The sequence below is a fragment of the Barbatula barbatula genome (genome assembly GCF_947034865.1).
Source record: "Barbatula barbatula genome assembly, chromosome: 18".
NCBI lineage: Eukaryota > Metazoa > Chordata > Actinopteri > Cypriniformes > Nemacheilidae > Barbatula > Barbatula barbatula.
The window spans coordinates 7360629-7380692 of record NC_136781.1 but is presented as its reverse complement, the minus strand read 5'-3'; the positions used below and the strand labels follow the sequence as shown (position 1 = coordinate 7380692).

At 42.2% G+C, this 20064-nt stretch overlaps 1 protein-coding gene across 3 annotated transcripts in view; it reads right to left on the bottom strand.

Annotated features, from left to right (window-relative positions):
- Positions 1-5630: 5630 nt before the first annotated feature.
- Positions 5631-20064, bottom strand: part of pcdh19 (protocadherin 19) — a gene marked incomplete at its 5' end in the record, with an annotated part of 46213 nt that continues 31779 nt past the window's right edge. For all 3 annotated transcript variants that reach the window (XM_079480330.1, XM_079480328.1, XM_079480329.1), the window contains one exon: positions 5631-6363. In XM_079480330.1, coding sequence (XP_079336456.1) covers positions 5801-6363 — 563 coding nt within the window. In that variant the 3' untranslated portion in view covers positions 5631-5800. The remainder of the gene's footprint in view (positions 6364-20064) is intronic.

The window sequence follows — 20064 nt, the reverse complement described above, 5'->3', positions numbered from 1 at the left end:
TGTTACCAGCGCCATAGCACACAGATGTGCAGCAAACCTTGACTAAAAATAAGACCTTTCGCTCAAACACAGAGAGAAGAGCTATTAATATGAGTCACAACTGCTGGAATGACTCATTTGCACAGAGAAGGAGGGAAGGAATGCAGGCTGACATAGAACTCAGTGCTGACATGTGTGTACTTAATTCTTTATTTTGTTGGCCTGTTTGATCTCTTCAAGGTCAACACGTTTTTTCGTGTCTCGACAGCATGGAGGAGCACAGTGTGGAACAAACAATGGGATGTTTCAGAAAGCATACGAATGGGAAGGAACGAATAATAAACAAAAGGAGAGAAAGAGGGACTATTTTCTCTCAGCAGCACTATTTGTAGAAATATGTTAAATGACAAGACAGTGATTTTTAGCTTGCCCTTGCACATTTCTGATCTTGCTTCAGAGTGCGATCCATCTTGTCGAATTACTGCAATGTTAGATAGAATAGACCCAATCATTTTTTCAGGCCTCTCTATTGTCACTTTTGGGTTTGTATAAAAGGCTTTACCCCGGAAAACATAATAGCTTTGATTCACACCGGCACAAGACAGAAAGAAATCTAACAGGATCATTTGATCCCTGTCAATACAAAGGCCTCAGGTGCTCTCGGTCTCAGCATATGATTCTTCTTTGGTACAGCGCTACTTGCTGCTGGAAGAGTGGCTTTTTATACATTTTTTGTCTTTTCTTTTCAGATTATACCGAGCATCTGACATACGTGTTGCTGGTATAATTCACCGACGTGCACAAAGGTTAGGTCAACTAATCAACCCCCTAATAATGTGAGTCCACTGGGCTGGCGGAAAAGGTCCATTGCTGCGATTGGCATGGAGGATAATGGATGCTGTGAAAGGCCAGTCTTTAATTTCCAGGACTGCTTCAGTGCTTTGAAAAGGGGGTCACTGGCAACAGTTTAATAAAGGCTTTTGCCCGTGTCCTACATGCCCGGGATTGAGACGGACGTCTTGGGTCAGATTTCAAGTACACTAAAGAATAGGCAGCTGAAGATTGGCCTCTCCAAAGGGCACGTTCTTTAGATAGACAAGTCTGGAAGAGTCAAACTTCTCAGGGAATCAGGCGTGGTTATGATATCATCTGCTATCTGGGCAGACTACGTTAAACACAAAACAGTGTGTCATTTCTCATTTGCCGGGCTGATTGGGGTTATATTGTGGGGACTCCATACAGACGAGGCTGTGTTTGTCAGATTTGTAATGGTAGGTGGGAAATGGAAGGGCTAATCAACCTTGTGACTGACAGTAATGATCGACCTCGGGTCCTGTGTATAAACAAAGTAGAAATACCCGCGTGACGCTTCTCTTAATGATGTGCCTGAGCGTTTATCCTCGCTACAATCATTTCTCGCATCTTTCACTTCGCCGTAAGTGCATGTTTAATGTTCACCGGAGGATGTTTTTTCTGTGATGAATGAATCAGACAAAAGTTTTTATTTGCTTTTGGATTGAAGCCTTGGCCCGTGTTGCTGTGGTCAGATGAGTTATAACTGCAGTGTCTCAACACAGTGTCTAGATCTTTTTTTGGCTTTGAATTACAAACCTGGGTGCATTGTACAAATTGATTGAATTAGTATTGGCCACATTATAAGGTTAAATTTTCTGGCAGACAGTCCTTTCCTTCCTTCCATACCCTTTAGACTTATTGTTTCGCAACTTGTAAATCCATAACCCCATTCTCTATTGTAATGAACCCTGACTTCCTGCAATTCACACTCCCGGATCCTTCAGAAGAAGAGTTTTTGTGAGGAGCGTGAGGTGCTATAACATCAACAAATCTTCAGAGCCTAAAAATCTGATCCATGTTTCAGTTTAGGTTAGTGCTGTTTTTTTCTTTTCTATAATGCCAGGCCAATAGACAGCATTTCTGTCTCCGTGAGTCAGACAGATCATACCCAGTTCACATCTGTTATTTAAGGCGTTCGATTAATATTCACATCACACAATTCCACGATTCCCAGTGTTCTTCACTTTCAAATCAGTCTGACCTTCCTGTGCTAAGATACTCTTCCTCCAGCCTGCTGTGCACTCCAGGCATCCCTGCACCTCATGCAGATGGGCTGTATGGGCTACACGCAGACAGACTCTGTGCCGGCTTTAGGTTGATCCGATTACTCTCCCATGGTGTAGATAATGGACTTGCCTGAAGGTGTGGATCTTTAGAAGGGGCCATTATCTGCCTGACAAGTTCTTCTTGGTCTTCTAAACAAGGCCATAGCACATCGGCCACATAGTTTGCCCTTCCCAGTAGCACGCGAGTATGTCACATACAGAAAAAAATAGCTAATGTTAATGTTCTCAATGCCCCAAAAGAGACACAGCTGGGTGGCAGTACTGACACTCAATGTTTCTGTTTTTTAGCCCCGATAAAAGGTCTGTCCATATAAGCACAACAGTTGGTTTTGCTCATTAAATGATCATTAAAATCATCAAAATATCAAATTTGAAATAGAAAATGACTTTTTTATTAAGCATTAATATTAAGAGATACTTCAGGTCATTTCTGTTTGCAATTTGTTTCTTGTTCACAGCCAGTGCTGGGTTGTTTCAACCTATGGTTGGGTAATAAATGGACAAACCCAAGTGTTGGTTCAAATTAACCTAGTTTAAAATGACTCAACCATTGGTTAAACCAACCCAGTGTATATATTTTATGTTTTGCAGACATTTCTTGGCAGATGCGGGATACAAAACCGATCCCAGAGGTTGGCCTGAAAGAAGAGTGGGTCACAATGAGCCCTTCCCTCTGGAGCAGCTGTGGGGCTTTTGATAGAATTAGGTCAATTCAGGAATAGAAATGGCTGGAACTGATTGAGGGGCCCACTCAGTGGAATAAGGTACAAACTGTTTTGTGTTGGTGATAAAGAGTAGCACACCCCCATCCCTTCCCCCTCCTCGCAAGGTTTTCTTTACGTGTCTGTGTCAGGAATAAATCATTTTAACTGTTCTCTGATTCCCCTTTACCATTTGTTGAAATGATAATTGAAACACTAATAGGACGTTAATAGGATGCGTGTCCCGGTAACTTTTGAGATAAATCTCTGTATAATGAGATGAATTCACCCTGACCAACAGGAATCTTGTGTAATTAAACATGAGATGACGAGACTCATTAGTGCATGTCTTTACATTTCATTGACTCGGAAAAGTAAGGACTAGCATTGAGTGTGACACATTAAACAGTCTGTAATTGCATTTGTTTGATAGGGATTAACATTGATGCATTTGGTGCACTTTTTTCATTTTATCAGTGGCTGGGAATCGAACACACAACCTTTGCCCCGCTAATGCAATGCACTTGAGCTACAAGAACATATTGTGTTTGCTATAGTAATTATTAGCTACAAATGTCTTGAATTTTAGGCTTTTACCTAAAAAAAAAAACTAAGGTTACGTGTAATGTGCTTTAGGTGCCACTGGGTCTGGAAACCATTAAAAAGGAAGGGGTGACTATAACAGGCATCCCTGCACCTCATGCGCATAATCATATTACTTTCATCGAAAGTTTTCGGGAGATATGCATATCACATTATAGATTGTAATGAATTACGGCATGACAAAAGGTTGCTTAAGGAAGAATAATTGCAGTATGCTAAACTGGAGTTGTGCTCATTAGCTTTCAACAATGCAGTCTAGTTGTCTTCCTCTCTTGCCGTGGCGGATCCGTTCCATTACGATCCATTTGATGGCAAATGAAAAAGTGTGATGGAAACATGCAGAACTGATGAATTTAGACAAGGAGACAAACGTGGAGAACATTTAATAGTTTAATAATAAGCTGCAGTATACATTCAGTGATAATTCCGTTTTTCACGTTGCCAGAAGCTGTTTGGTGAGACCAGCAAAAACATTCAGCTACTAGATTGCTGTCTTTTTTCCCCCACACGTTGCTGCTGTTTGTACTTCCCACGTTGTAAAATAAGAATTGGAAAGAAACCCATAATCCCCTGATGGGGTGCTGATTTCGCAATATTTCCCAAGACCTTCCAGCCCTCATTACGGCAATTCCCCCAAATCCTGTTTGGTTGGGCTTGGTGCAGCGTTTTTAAATGAGCTTGAGAATGTATGTAAAGAGGGCTGTACTTGATGATAGAAAGAGCAAAGCAAGTTTGTCTTACAGCATCTGTGTTTACAACAGGAGGGTTTGCCTTACGTCTTAAACACGATACTTTAGAAATGAGTGGAACCACCTTGAAATGACAGTGTTACTCTTACCCTTACTCAAGAATTAAGACGTGTTATCTTGAAAGTTTAATGTTTGTTTGGTTTCTTTTGCTATCTCACTCTAAGCTCATTGCATTGACATACTACGGTTGGTGTTGGTTTTCTTTTTTGTAATTTTTTTGTCTTTTTGTCTTTTTTTGCCCACACAGAAACTTGATGGCACAAGAATTGACCAATAAGAAACTCTTTTACAACAAGGTAGACTGCAATCAACAGTTGCCAGGGGTAACACAGTGAACAAAAATTCAAGATCATTTAAAAAAGTAACATAGTCAATAAAAAAGGGGAAAAAGAAAGAAAAGAAAGCCAGTTGATTTCAAGTATAACTTACTGATAAAATAACTACACAGCATTAAATATTCTCATTATACATTTTAAATTATTTATAAAATATATTTTGGCATATATGTTTTTTTCCTTTTTGTGTTTGTGTACAAACGCTACTGTAGCTTTAGTTGAACACCAATGTTTATTTTTTCAGTTTTTACTTCCGCAACAAAACATTAAAGGGATTGTCACATAACAACAGATTATTAAAAATGATAGTAGTAAACCCTAAACAGAGTTTCACATAGCAAGACGTAAGTGACGACCCCTTCTATCCTAGCCCCATAGTCAAAATCCAAAAAAGTACAAGACCAGAGCACAAAGTTCTAGTAAACTGCGCTCCACTGGCTACAATCAGGAAAGGGCACAGGAGATTTCAAAAGCAACAAGTCCGATTTTTTCTTTTATCCATATATATATATATATATATATATATATATTTATATCTGGTTGTGAGTCTGAGGGATTGATCTCTCCCTATTCCAGTTTTTCGTTGAGCTTGAGCTGATAGCGTGACTTCATTTAGCTCCAATCTTTGATAAAAAATAACGACCTCACGGTTTTCTGACATTGGAATGTCTTCGGGGGGGAAACAGAGAAGGTTGTCTTATCAGACCAGTAAGAAGCCACTGAAATGAGATCTGCAGAAGCATTCCTGTGCGACATACTGCAAATCAGACCTAGGCATGAGAGTGCAGTCGGGCGGTAAGACTTCTGCTAATGTACATCACCATCTGTAACATCGGAGGGACCCACGTCCTCTACGGGAACAGTGAGCGGTTTGGCAGCTGAAGCAAAACTGCGTACCAAAGAAGGCATTTTTTGAACAAAGTCTCTTTAGAGTCTACAAGGCATGACTGTTTTTAGGTATGTCCAGTCGTACGCTGGCAGGTCTTTCTCCTATAAGGGTAAAATGCGAGGGCGGAGTTGAGCATGTCACGCAGCACACAGTAACCAGCCTGTCCACTGCGGACAGAAGATTGCGACAAACATAAAAGCATTGCTGTTGCTACCAAGCCACAATGACACGTTTTAGCTCAGTTTGTTCGGCCTCTGCATTACTACGTCCTCGTGGGAATACGTTGTGCAGATGTGTTCCTTCCCCAGCCCATACAGCTCGACACTTGCACAAATACACACACATAAACGTAAACATACGCTCATAATAGCGTATGCCGTCTGTGTATATATGTGGAAGGCGGTTAAAGCACAATGTCCTTCAGGCGCTTACTTCCGGGGGACTCTTTCTCACGGCCGTCCTGCAGGAGCGTGTTGATCTCTCGCATAGTCGGCTCACTGTCCTTCCCCTCTGGCTGCCGGAGTAGGCTGTGGTTGGCTATGCGCTCTGCGTCCCGGCACTTAAGCGTGTTGTAGGTGGAGGGCGGTTTAGACTGGGGGCTCTTCAGGTGCACAGGGGAGGTGATGGGGCTGACGGCCTCCCGACCGTTTCCGGCCTCGCGTACAGCGCCATTGGTCTTGGGGCTGCAGACGGCCGGCTCTGCCGTTTGCCGCCTGCCCCTATGTTCGCTCCGTTCTTCGTCCGGCCCATCTTTACCAAAGGTGGCAAAAGTCCTTTTGGTGGTACCGCAGTCCTCATAGTGAGGTACGTCCACAGTTGTGGCCTCGATAGATAGGGCGATGACGTTGTTGCGAATGTGTTCGGGAGATTTCGCTCTCGCCGACATCGGCACCCTGGGCATCCAACAGCGGTCCGAGTGGCCCAGGATTCTACACTCGTCTTGGCAGTGGAATCCTTCGGATTGATCTGCAAAGAGAGAGAGAGATGGAGAGAAAGACTTAGGTTTGTTTTCTAAACAGTGCAGTTTGCAGAGCTTCGGCTTATTTGTGCTTTCTTCTATGGATTTCAGCACAGTTTGTTTTGAAACTCTTGTCGTTTCAGCACATGTCAAAGCTGGAAAGAAGGCAATGAATGTGGCAAGCGAAACAGCTCCACTCCCTTTAAGCAAATGCTCTTTCCTGGCTCTACCACTTCAAGTTTTGTGCTATACTTTCGGAGGGTCTTTTAATAAACCAATTAAAGAATGCAGTGTGAAATCGAAAGTGGATTGCCTCTTGTGAGTAATTGTTTCACTCTGTTGCAATGCCTGTTGAAAGGAAGGTTTGGAGATTTTAGTGTGAGGGACATTGCGATACCCTGTTGTTAAATGCTGATCATTGTGCTCTGTCATCTAGCTGGCAGTTTTAAATACGTAATGATGCTTTAAAGCTGTTGTGGAGTTACAAAAAAAGATTTGTCAGAGCCAGTACTACTACAGATCTATCCTTTGTTGGGTTTAGAGGAAGGGCTTTCAAGCTGTTTTTTGTGTCATTATAACAACAAAAAGCCTGGCTCTCACTGGTTTGAGTTGAGGAGCTGACTGTCTGTCCTCTTTGCTTTTATTTAAAAGAGATGCATGTGTATTAATCAAGGCAGCTCTCTTTTTATTAGTAGTCCGCCAAAAACAGCTTTTCAAGCCGAGTCCTTTGACTCCATACATATTTCATTATTGGCCATCTGGATAGACGGCAGCACAAGGGCACTCTGCCTGCTTAAATGTTTACTAATATACACAAATCGCATTTGCATAACAAAATCGCTTCATGCATTCATTGATTGCTGTATCCACACACTGCTTACAATTAATAAAGAAGAGCTTATATTTCAAACTAAATGCTTGTCGTATCAGGAACGATAACTATGATAACATTATGTTTTGATATATATTAGATATAGATATAGACGTTAAGATATATATTTGATATAGATACTGTACAGATTTTCTTTAGCAATTTATTATATTTTGGGTTGTCACCCGTCAACAAAAATAGTAAGAAAAGCTGTCACACAGATGTTTGTTGACACATGTTGTCAGCTTCCCTATTGGTAAAACAGCCCAAGGGTTGAGGTCCTGCAACACACTGGCAGCCTACGGTGACAGCAAGGGATTGTGGGAAGGGTTCGCACATTTACATCGGGCACTCCGAGCTTGACGGATCATCCAATTAAAATCACTAATTATCTGTCTTTTTCGAGACTCTGAGGGACAACGCAGCTTTGGGCCTTGAATCAATATTTAAAGATCGGAGTGTTGCATTCCAAGGCCTCTGCTGCCAAAACTTGTCACGCCAAAATGTGATCTGATGAGATTGACGGATTACTGACCAAGTCGGGGGACACGTCAGGTCTCCTGTGGCACTGAAAATGAGAAGCGTAAAAATATGCACGTGTTTGCCTGTGTGTCTTGGCGCATTATGTGAGAGATTTGACCCACATATAAATAGCAGCATCCACACGCAGGCAGGCACACCAACTCGCAGGAGGACAGCAGGGAGAAGGGAGGAATTAAATTGAAAAAGTAAAAATAAATTGGAAAGTAAAGCTCTGGATCGACTATGGTATCTCAAGTGGCTCAAATTTAGCCCATAATTACCAGCCCTTGTGAACACACACACAAGTCCACATCTTGAAGGGGCTTTTCATCACCAAAAGTCAATGTTATCACCATAGCAACAAGGGTGAGTCTCGCCATTATCCACATATATTGAAAGAAACTGCAGAGGACGCCGCACCTGCCACAGAGCACGCATCTGCCTACCCCGAATTCCTCCTTTTATAGGAATCTGCTTTTCTACAGAAGCATGGATTTATCTGCATCCTGTCAATCAATATGAGGCACTTCAACAAGATTTGTTGAATGCTCAACACATACAAAAGCACATTTTCTAATTCTCCCCCTGTATGACAGGAGGGACATGCACAGACGCACATATGTAGCCTCGTTCCTTTAGGGGGTCTCCCGTAGAGCGATTCTCTTGTAAATTAAATCGCTCTGAAAGCAGAACGCCATTAGTAGCTCTCTCGCATCCTGTCATTGGTTCATCCACAAAACTCACAGATGTTTCTCTCAAAGGTCTGTAGTAACCACAAGAAATTGCAATAAGACATGACAGCCTGTCAACCCCGAAACAAGATTCTCTTCCTATCTTTTTTCTCTATGAGAGATAGAAATATAATGCAGACAAATGAAGCAATTAAAGCTTCAATGCAACTGATCTTTGAGTCGAGCAGAAGAGAGTATTAAAAGGCAGACGGCCCTCCTACGGAGAACGTCTATTGAAAATCTTCAAGAAAATACGGGTGCCAATCAGATCCGGGAAAAGACTTGAAATACAGTCCAAAGCAGTCAATGGGAGCGTTTCCTATCAGAGATATAAAGCTTGTTAATAACCTCGACTCTGGTTTGATGCAGAAGCTTGGTATTTTTTATTTATTTTTGCTTTTCCACATTCAAAGGAGTAATAACAGTAGGTACAGAGTTTAAAATGTATTGGGGATGAAAATCTCACAGCCATGCTGACAAATCGGAAATATTGTGGTTTTATTTCACACCGGGGGGATGAAAGAACACAAGAGGCGTTTGGGAGCATTTTAAATATGTGTACCTCCATCTGCATTCTGCAGGGCTTAAGAATAATAAATAGCACCACTTGTAATGCAAAGGCTGAACTCGTCTGATAAAAATCCACTAGCTCTCTCATAGCTCGTAATAGAAAAACATCAGTTTGCTTCAACATCGAGAGAGAAACTCAGCCCAGATCTTCCTCCTAAATGTTGAGCCAAAAATCCACGATAACTCACAGATTTGCTTAAGTCTGACTGAATCTAAGAGATCGCTGTGGCTATAAGTTTGGACACTAAAGATAAAAGATCTATTTTTAATTCAATAAAATGATGTCTGTTTACATACATAAAGCGAAATTAGCTAGATTTGTGGCTGGGCTGAGTCTTACATACTCAAAACAAAAGGAATGGCTTTTAATTTGGACAGAACATGTTTTGTGTCAATGCCAGACTTTTATCTTGTTTGGCAGCAATGCTGCTCCTCCTTGGAAAATGCACTTTCTTTTCTCTCCAAAAATGTGGGCATGGGCGGTGGAGGTCTGTAGTGTTGATGTAATCCAGAAAGAGGGCTGAGGAAATGTCGCTAATGTACCTGTTTAGACAGGCTTGGACTCGGTACCAGGGAGAGCGGGCATACGCTCACGGAGGCAGTCCGCGACTGGGGATGTAATTGGAACCAAAGAGCCCTGCAGTTTTAGCTTGACACTATTCAGACACTTTGGATTTACAAGCTGAGGAAAGAACATCGTTCCTTTGAGAAACAAGGTGAAATGGATAAAGTACCGCACGAAACATGTTTGTAATAAATTGCACTGAGCTGCAAAATAATGAAATGGTTTAAAGATTAACAATATCAAATATGAACACGATTAAGTGTGGCCGGACACACTCTACCTTACAAAGCTTTAGTTATTCTTCTGTTTGTATGCCTGCATTGTTGTTCTGTATCCCCGTCTGTTAAAATAATTCCGCTACAGCCAGCTCCTGTGAGAAATTATTTCTCAGAGTGAAAGGCCAGACATCACTTGTGGCATTTGTTTTATTTATTTTTCTTCACCGCAGGTGGGTCGGCCACTGGCGTGGTATGAGAGAAAGTGCCACATTAATCGGTGTGACCCTATGAAGTACAACTCTCCGCAGGTTGGCAGTCAGGTCTTTCACCGCAGATTCTGCATTTGCTAGCGTGCTGCTCTGGAGTGCGGCAACGCATTTGCGTCTGTCCAGCTGTTGTTTGTTACTTGCGCACTGTGTTCAGATGGCTGTATGTGACAAGTGTCACATGGGTATTGTTCATCTTATTCAGGCACAGGAAGGGTGGCCTGGGTGGATTTGCACAGTGCTTTCGTCCAGGCTCGGGTCACCTAAGGAACCCTGTCTCCACTCTAACACTATCGCTAGCTGCCATGCCCAGACTACGACAAGCCAGGCAGACGCTGGGGGCTTCCCACGAGGGAGAGTCCAAGTGCTGCTGTCATCCCAGCCAGGCAATTCTGTGCACCATAAATCAGCCGCGAGCCCTCAGCCCTGCGGGACCACAAGATGGAGTGTGATGGTCTTGTTTTTACAAACAGTGGAGGAGGATGCGTCACTGAGCCACGAAGATGGTACTCAGTGCAGTGGCCTTGCCATCTAGAGCAGCTCTCCAACGTTCACACTCCATCTGCTTTCGCTCTCTCTCTTTGCTCCCTCCAGCGCTTCCTGTTTCACTTCACACTATCCCGAAAACCCAGCTTCCTTCTTACCCCTGTACATCTGCTTCACTCTCTTCCCCTTTCAATTCTGTGGCTCCTTTAGGAAAGTGACCTTGATGTCCTATGTCTTTCTTCAGTCTGATATTAATTATTGAGGATATTATATTCTCTGCTTGGTCTTGTTAAGGCCTGTCATACGGGTGACAAATCAGGAGTTCCCCGTGCCAGCTTCCATGTCTTAACATTAGTACCACTTAATTTATGAAAAAGTAAATCAGGGTCTGGTCTATCTGGCTTTTGTAGGCATGTATGGCGGTGGGGAATTGGACTAAAATAGTGAAGCGTAATCCAGCCTCAAAAACACACTGACAAAGTAACACATGTCAGCGGTTTACCATTGCACCATTTATTTCAACCACTGCCATTTGTGTGAATTAGTATCACGGCAAGGAACTATGTATCCCTGCCCTGTCAGCCCCTACATGGCTGGTCCTAGTTAAAGCATGAATTTCTAAACTGGCACTGACAAACAATGCAACGGCCTTAGACTGGTACAAACAGTATCTGCTAAACAGCTGTGTAATTGCAAGAAAAAAACTCCAATGGTGATGGTGTGTTATGGATTACTTTGAAGCAAAATTGAGCCGCTTTATGTAGAAGAGAGAGGTGGGTGCTGGAAAATAGACTGCTTGATGTTGTGGTAATGAGTTGAGCTTGTCTCATGGCCTGTACAGGTTGAAACTAGATCATTTGGCTTTATTGTCCATAAGCCATATGTTGCTGTTATTGTTACTAGAAATCTATATTTAGCATTATAAAAACTGATAGCTTAGATTTGTTATGTTCATAAGCATGATCAAATGCCTCGACACAAAGTAAAATAAAGTCAATAATGACAGAACTTTCCTTTTTGGGTGAACTATACCTTTAAAACTGAAAGTACATTAGCATGTGACATCTGGGAGCCATTTTGTGTACAAGATATCTTGAAGATAGCTAAGTGATGAGACTGGATTTTTCCTCAAAGTTGTTTAAAGCCCTCAGAAGTCCTTAAAGTTGTGTCACTATACACTTATAGTTGTTGTGTGGTCAGTGTCATGAACACTGTGCTAACTCACAGGGTCAAGCGACCTTACTGGATTGGTCTTCCACTTACCGAGGGAATCTGACAACAAATAGGGTTGTATGTCTCTGCACCCTTCATGGGTTGGGAAATTACAGACTCCCTCATTAGTATCAGACTAGCTCAGAGAAAGGCACTGTTGTGGTTCTCGACCCTGAGCTCTCTTGATAATAGCGGACCCCAAATTAACCCGACTCATAGATCTGCCACGCACGCTCATGCAGTCGGCCCGTTTGAGCTCGGCCGTCTTTTTCAAAAGGATTGGTTTGTGGAGGACATTTTTAAATACTTTGTAACAAACGCCGCTTTCTGTGTTTAAGCTTGACCGAGCGATGTAGCTAATTTACTCAGAAACCCTTGAGTCTGAGAAGAGCGAGAGAGACAAAGCACACAGTAAATTACATCTGTGAGGGGACGAGCTGGGCTTTGGGGGTTGAGAGTTGGCGGGGCTACGAAGGACGCGAACGTACTGGCTGCAGCGAAATTAAATGATCTGTGAGAGGACCACATTGCTGGAATCAGTGAACCGTTTTTTTTACTTGAAGCAAGCCTATGAGAAAGGGCTTTATTTGCTATTCATAAAGTATCCAGCCCGACTCTTAACTAGCTTCAGGGATGGCAAAAATAGATGTGGGAGTGCACAATTGTACAGATTTCATCAATCTGAGTTTTTTTTACTGTGCCAGTTTGCCCACTTCAAGAACTGTCTATATTTTTACCTTATTTGTGTCTTTATGCTTTTGTTTAAAGTTACAAAGTCTACCCAAAGGAAGAATTAAGCTAAGTACATGGTCTATTACAGCTTCTATAGCTTTGTCTTCCTCCCATTGTGCTATTGAAAATGTGTTGTTTTTAGGCTTGTTGCTTTATTCAATGGGAAAGGTTCTGATGCCCTGTTCCTGTCAGGCTAAGACTGACACAAACGCACCTGGACACAATGCAACCTGAGTACGTAAAATCAATGGGTCTTCCTTTCAACAGCTGGCCCCAAGTGCGTCAATTGAATACTAATATCTCCACACTGCCATTCCCTGTGAGATGCGTGTGAGAAGCCTGCTTGCATAGACTCTGTTACATAATTAATGCAATGTGCCTTCTCATTCAGCAATGTTCACTGTGTCAGCTTTGGCTATGCCTTTTATATTCTGTTTTATCTTGTTTTTCAAACTAGCCTTTTTTCTCTCACACTTTCTTTCTTTTGTCCCTCATGTCTGCATATTTCTCTCCTACTTTCTTTTAAACAACTCAGTCATTATTTCTCATGCGCCTCTCTCTCTCTCTCCTTCCTCCCCCAGATATAGCAGGGCAATTTAACAGTGTCTGTTCCATTCATCTTTAGTTTTGAGACTTGATTGCATGTGTCTGAATATCAAGATGTGCACCATTGAATTGAGAATGATCAAAATTTTCAGTCTTATCAGGTTTCATTTTAATTGAATTCAATTAGTGAATAGAATTTAGAATTTCTTTGAAGAAAATTTGAATGTGTTTACACAATATATACAGTACATTTATTATAATTGTTTATATATATATATATATATATAAACTATTATATTTATTTATTAGTTTTCCATTTGACATCCTGCAAGGTTCAAATTCTGAATGGCAAACAATTCTCAAGTTCTCAAAATTGTGCCAAACCCTGATGTATATACAGACTGACATCACCATGTGTGCGCGTAAACGTTTTTTTGGAAATTGCAACCTGTAATGAAGCATCCGCTTCCCCTCAACCATCATAGCCTGACCCATCCTGTCACCTGCCTGTGTCCAGGCTCATGACAGGAGTGGGCGGCCAAGAGGAAGGGCATGACAACAGAGCCCTGCTGGCTCACCTGATGCTTATTGTACCTCATCACTGTGATGGTGAATACGGCCATACTGCACTCAGACCCAAGTCCAGGTGCACTATAACCGTGCTCCCTCTGAGACGGAACCCGTCTGGCCTCTCAACAGGGACACCCCACCCTATTTTGTTTTCACATCCCTATAGACGCTTATATTCACCTTTTAATTTCTACTGAAAGCTGCTCAGCGGTGTGTCAACCCTAATTTGTGTGTGTTTCTCCACTCTCTTCCACAAGCCCAAAAATGCATCAAGCTTACAACAGCCATTCAGGGGCCCTGACCAACTATTGCCAGACAGTGTGTAATATCAAGTAAAATAGACAGGCATTTACAGGAGGAGAAGCACTGCAGCTGAACAGCATCAGCAGCCTTTGCTTTGAATTGCAGCCAGACAGTGGGGGGGACATATGTGACTGCTCATCTTTATGCTGCAGAATCTTACCTTAAAGAAAGCGTGACTCACGCTCTGAGCAGAGAATCTCAGCAATGAGGTGTATTCCTCGGTACAATGTTCTATTAAAACCCTATCACAAACCGTTTTTCCACAGTTTCCCTCTTTGTTTCTCGAGTAAAGGGGGTTAGGAATGGGAACTGTAAGGAGTTAATAATTCTGGTTTCAATTCTGATTCCTCTTAATGATTCTATTATTGATTCTTTTAGTAGTTCTGAGACAGAAAGATGAGAAATGCAATTTTTGCTGCATTTATTGCCTTCAGCAGTCTCTTATGAAAGCATTTTAGATTGCAACAGAACAGATATAACAAAGCTAAAGGAACTGAATACTTCCATTTGTCTGAAAGGACTTTTTTAAAGAAGTAAGAAGCCAGGAATGGGCCCCAAATAAATATATCACAATATACTTTCCTATCGAAAATGATTTTTTTTTCAGTATTTTAGTTTATTTGAACTGACAAAAGAATGCATTAGAGGAGTCAAAGTTATGAAAAATATTAATTTCTGGTATAATTTAATAAAAATAGACATTGTTCTGAATAAACATAAAAGTGGGTAAAGAAAAAACAGACCTCTGAGTCATTGCAAGTTAGTGGGACATTGGCAATAGGAGACACCCAGTTGTGCCAGAGGGGTGGGTGGGATTGCGAAAGGCACAATGTGGGCAGTGCTGCTGTGGCAGAAGTTAATTGGATTTCCTCTGTGCCCACTCCTGCTGACATGAAGGCTTGTGACATTAAATGCCCTTATCTATGACAAGAGAGTTATACGGCATATAGAGAAAGCGACTAGTCTTCAGGCGCCCTATAGATCATACCCAGTCTATGCTCCATCACAATTCCAGCACAGTCTGGCATACTATATCACAACAGCCAAATGGTCTTGGGAGCAAGGCCCCAAGTATTGTATGACAAAAGCTATTGATCTCTTAAAGGCCGTCGATTAAATTAGACATATATCATCAACAGAAAATCACGTAAGTGGCAGCCAGATCAGAACGCATGCTTTAGATCTTTTGAGATGCTAATGTGAGAGAAATAATGAGAAAGCAAGAGGTTTTTCATTGTTGGGATGCATATTATCCCTTAGTATGGAAAGACAAAAGGGTCTTAGCTCCCGCTGTGATGTTTGGCCCGGATGATTGTGTTGATCTCCAGTCTCGCAGTGCAGCAGCCCATTCCTGCCTAGTCTTTAATGGATAGTGCACGGGAGCATGGGAGCGTCATTAAAAAACCCATTTTGAGGCCTCGTCGTCTGCCATTAAACTTAACAGCCAGTCATTGCCGTTCATTTTATCCTCCTTTCTAAGGGGTTTGGGTAAGACCCCTAAAACCATGAAGGTTAATTGGTTACCCGGAGGATGAAGTGATTGAGTTCAATCTGCCATTCTTGGAAGGCTTGAAAACAAGACCGTATGCTGAAAAAAAGGGGTCGTGTGAAATTGCATGCCACACGGTCTTTCTCCTCTGAGCAAAAGGTGGTTTTGGGGAGAGCAAGCCACTTTGAGAGAAAGGAAAGATATCATTTGCACTTAAAAGGTTTGCTGGGGGGGTCTGAATTTTAAAGCAGAGCGCACAGGCCTTTGGGCTGGTGGGAAAGGGTTTGTGGCCCTGTTCCTGGTTCCTGCCTTTAATCTTTCATCAATGGCTCATAATCTAACCCCGGCTGAAGTCATTTCTGTGCAGGAGGGAGGATAGTTTTGCTGAAGAACTGAATTTGAACCCACTGAGATCCTCTGAAATGAGGTGAGTGAAGATGCAGTGAGGACAGAGGGATGAGGGAGATGAAGGTGTGCCTGTGAACTCAGCCAGCCATTTCCCACAATTCGGTCTCTGGCCGTCTGATGGCACGTTTGTGCATTTACATTTCTGCTGTCAAAGGTCCTGATCATTTTAATGTTGACATCATGACAAATGAAAATAGATCAGAGTGCTGCCCGTGGTTTAAACCTTTTCTAAATGGCTGTAGTTACCTCAGACCGACGGGCAGAGGATGAGTTATAATACAGGATGAAATGTGATGTCAAGGCAAAACAGAAAAAGTAGCAGGCAAATGGAATGTAGTAAAAAAAAAAAATTTTTCCTGAAAAGAAAGCTCTATATATATTTAGATGCACGCTGTGTTAATATGAAGGGGGTTAAAGAGAGATTCTCACACTGCCGCAGTGACAGAGCAGCAAGCTCTTTCTCTCTCTTATTCTCCCTCTGTCTTTTTCTTCTTCTCTATTTTTTCTCACACACTCACTCACTCACACCCTCCTCTCTCTTTTCTACCCAGCTGCAGTGATAAATGTCTCTTTGTATTGCGGACAGAAAACTGCCGGGCACAATGTACTTGTCAGGAGACAGCAGATTTTTTCTTTTACAGTTGGAGAGTATACGCGTAATTCTTCTTGGAGTGAGCAAGCCCGGCGCGAGAAAAAACACTACGCAATACTCAATTGACATTTGGCGAATGGCATAAATGCCGCAACAGCTTATCGTGTGTGTTTGCATGCGTGTAGGCGTGTTTGAGAGTGCTTTGCTCAAATGTGCACACTCTTTTAATCAGTGTGTGTTTCAGTGGACACACATGCGGTTTAGTCCGTAAGTGAGGATCAGGGATGTTGAGTTACAGCGAGTCGAGCCGAGGTATTCTAATGGGAGTTAATGGAGTTGAGTGGGGTTTGCTGTGGGTGCTGTGGGCTGCATGCCAGCTGGGATCTCATCCTGGTGTCTATTAAACTGCCTGCCCACTGACAGAGGCGAGCTTTTTTGGCAGTGCTCGCCACGAGGTCCAATCCGCTCCTCGTCAAGCAGAGTGGCTGTGAAGATGATGGTCCGCTTTAGCTCGGCATTGCTTCTGATGAGATTTCACTGATTGTTGATCGATTTATCCTCGCCGTGTGATTTGCAATTTACCTCCGCCCAGGTAGAGAAATCCTAGGGCGGGATGCGGGAAATGCTTCCTTGGAGACGTGGGTTCCCTAGCAGCAGTTACGATGAGCCCATTACACATGGAGAGGGTCCAAGATCCCTCCACAGGGATGGATTTTGTCTTACCCCGCTATTAGTTACGTTCCGGTAAGAGCACAGCCGGGGACGCAGTGCGGTTAGCTTTACGTTCTGTACCCGAGGGGCTGCTTCTTTATGCCCCTGGGCTTTTTTACCTGTGGATTTTCATGTAATGTGGGTTTGGATAAGGGCCATGTGTCAGAAGGAGCCAAGAGGGTACGGAGCACATGTACATGGTGATACATAAGCATAAAGACAACTCTTTTAAAGCCCAGATCAATCAGGATAGCAATTTGGCGCACCGGAGACGGCATGGCGCCACACTGCAGCTCGCTGTATTTTATGTGTCTCAATGTGCATATGCAGCTAAAACCCTTCCTCAATGCTTTTATTTTTACAATCTCTATCTTATTAACCCTTGAACACACGCTCTCTCATTCTTCTTTCTTTCAGTTTCACCCACCTCGCAAATCAACTTCTTTCTCATCATGACTACCAAACATCACATTACCTTGCCTTAATCTCCTCTGTGTTCAGCACACGCCAAATCTCAGAGGATTTTTTGGGGCTGAATTGCACCCAGTTACATATGTGTTCAACAAACAGCTAGGATTCAGAGTGTTTTCTGAGGAGATTATTAACACGCAGACATAAGCAGGCGTTGGCAATGAAATACTGAGCCCTTTTTTCCTCTCCATCCCGCTCTCTTTCTTTTCGTGAATCAAAGCCAGGATTGTCTGGAAAATGAGCTGTCAACTGAGGGTTGGCGATGAGATACATCAACCTCGTTGCAGACCCTAGAAATAATGAACCTCCCTTTTTTCCCTTCTGATATGTTCAATAAGCTACCCATAACAAGTGAGGAAAAGATAAGAAGCCCATTTCTTGAGCTGATTAAACCCTATTGCGAGTATTCAGATGGAGGTTTTGCAGATGGAGGTTCAAGGGAGAGAATGCTATTCAGAGATGTGTGATTGTCTGAGATGTTTCCGTGTTTTTGAGAGGAAAGCACACCTTTAAAGATACAAAAGATCTCAAGGCCTACCTGCCACAGTATGGTGTGATAGCATTAGAGGAAAAAGTTTTTTGACAAAGTTTTGCGAAGGTAACCGCTGCGTAGGTAAGCTCCAGTACTTTCCAATAATACTCAAGCACTTTTTTATAGAGCAACATGGACTCCTAAATGCAGGAAAAAAAATAGCATATTTAGGCACCATTTGTACAGAAAATGGCTGGAGCCGCACAATTTCATTCTAACGTGTAATGCCAATTATACCTTACCAGCCGAAAGTTTAGGGTGACCTGACTGAAATATTGCTAATGATCTGGAAAAACCCTTTAATGTTTAATGTAATAAAAAAGAATGTGGGTGGGTGACCCTTAACCTATAGTCAATGTTTTTCTCTCTCCTATCAGACTGTGTTTCCATAATCCTTTAATGTATGATTCAGTGAAATGTTAATATTAGTTTTGTAGGGCAAGTCAGCTGTCATGATGCACTCTTGGGTATTCAGTTCTGAACTGAGATAAAACCACTCAAACCTGTCAAAGGCATCATTTCTCCTCCTTTCTGAAACTCTCTCACCCTGCTTACCTGACTCACAGTCCTCTCTATGTCTGCCTCTGTTCCTGTCTTGATTTTGACATCTGTCAGCATTTGCATTAGGTGATCAGAGACCCCCACGCAGAAAATGTTCACCCAGAAGTTTAGGGCAAGTCAGTTCTACACAAATGCCATTTCAGTTGTCATTTCTTATAGTATGAAGCCGGGAGGTTGTTTGACTGTCAGTGAAGTTGGGAAATGTGAACGTGCAGAACTGCAGCGGTTCGGAGAAGACTGGGGAGGGGTATGTGATGGGTGGGTTACGGGGCGTTGATGAAGGAGACAAAAAGGGAAACTCTTTTATCAATTTCATCAAAATCAATTAGATGCCTGAGTGTACTGATGTGGCACTGGAAGGTGGAGGGAGTGTGAAATCCTGGGGCATAGGAGGAGATACATGCCCATGGGGACAGAACGATTGATGAATAAAAGACTCTCAGGCCGGGGACACTCTGAGTGGAACATGCTGGAACTCAGCAGCTGCAAATTGAGCTGCCAAAGCTCTTCAGTCTCCTCTGGGGGTGAGAGACAAGAGAGAGAAGAACGAGAGCTTAATGGTGACTGTCATTTTGTCTGGCGGGACAGAGACTCTACAAATAGCCTTCAAGCAAAGCGCTGGCCTACAGCAAACAAAATAAACACTCGATCCATGTGTAGAACTCAGAGATTCATCTGGGTCCTTCCATGCCACTAATGCCTTTGAATGAATGTGTAACAAAAAAGCAAACAAAATGCCCTTTTCTTTGTCATATCCTAGTACTATCAGCAATTGGGCTCCGATGGGGATAATTGAAGGGCTAAAATGTAAAAGTGGGTAAGCTGTGCCACCCCTCAATATTGCAAACTGTGCACTGGTTTTATATACAGCTCAGCTGCCTTTGACTGACAGACTGGAAACTACTGTAGAAACTTTTTTAATCATGTTATATTATTATTATTTTTGATAATACATTTTATATCAAGCAAATTGTTAAGGTCTAAGAATATACTGTATATCAAAGATATTGGCAGATTGTCATGTAAAAACATAATTTATTTGGCCAAAAAGCAAATAATTTTGTCTCAAAATGGTAGCAGTGGGAAAAATATGTAATTTGCTCAACTAACAGGAACGGTTTTGCCTAAAAATGCAGGAATACTAACTACTACAGAATGTTGGAATCTTTTAGTACATTAGATATTCTATATAAACCGTTTCTGACTGGTTTATGAAAATGTGAGTTGGAAATTGGATTATGAATTAGTAAAATGATTACTTCTCATTTAGCTTCAGATTTTCATTTGAAATGTAAATCCTTCATATATCCCCCAAAGGATTCCATTAAAAAGAATGACATGAATAAATGTCAA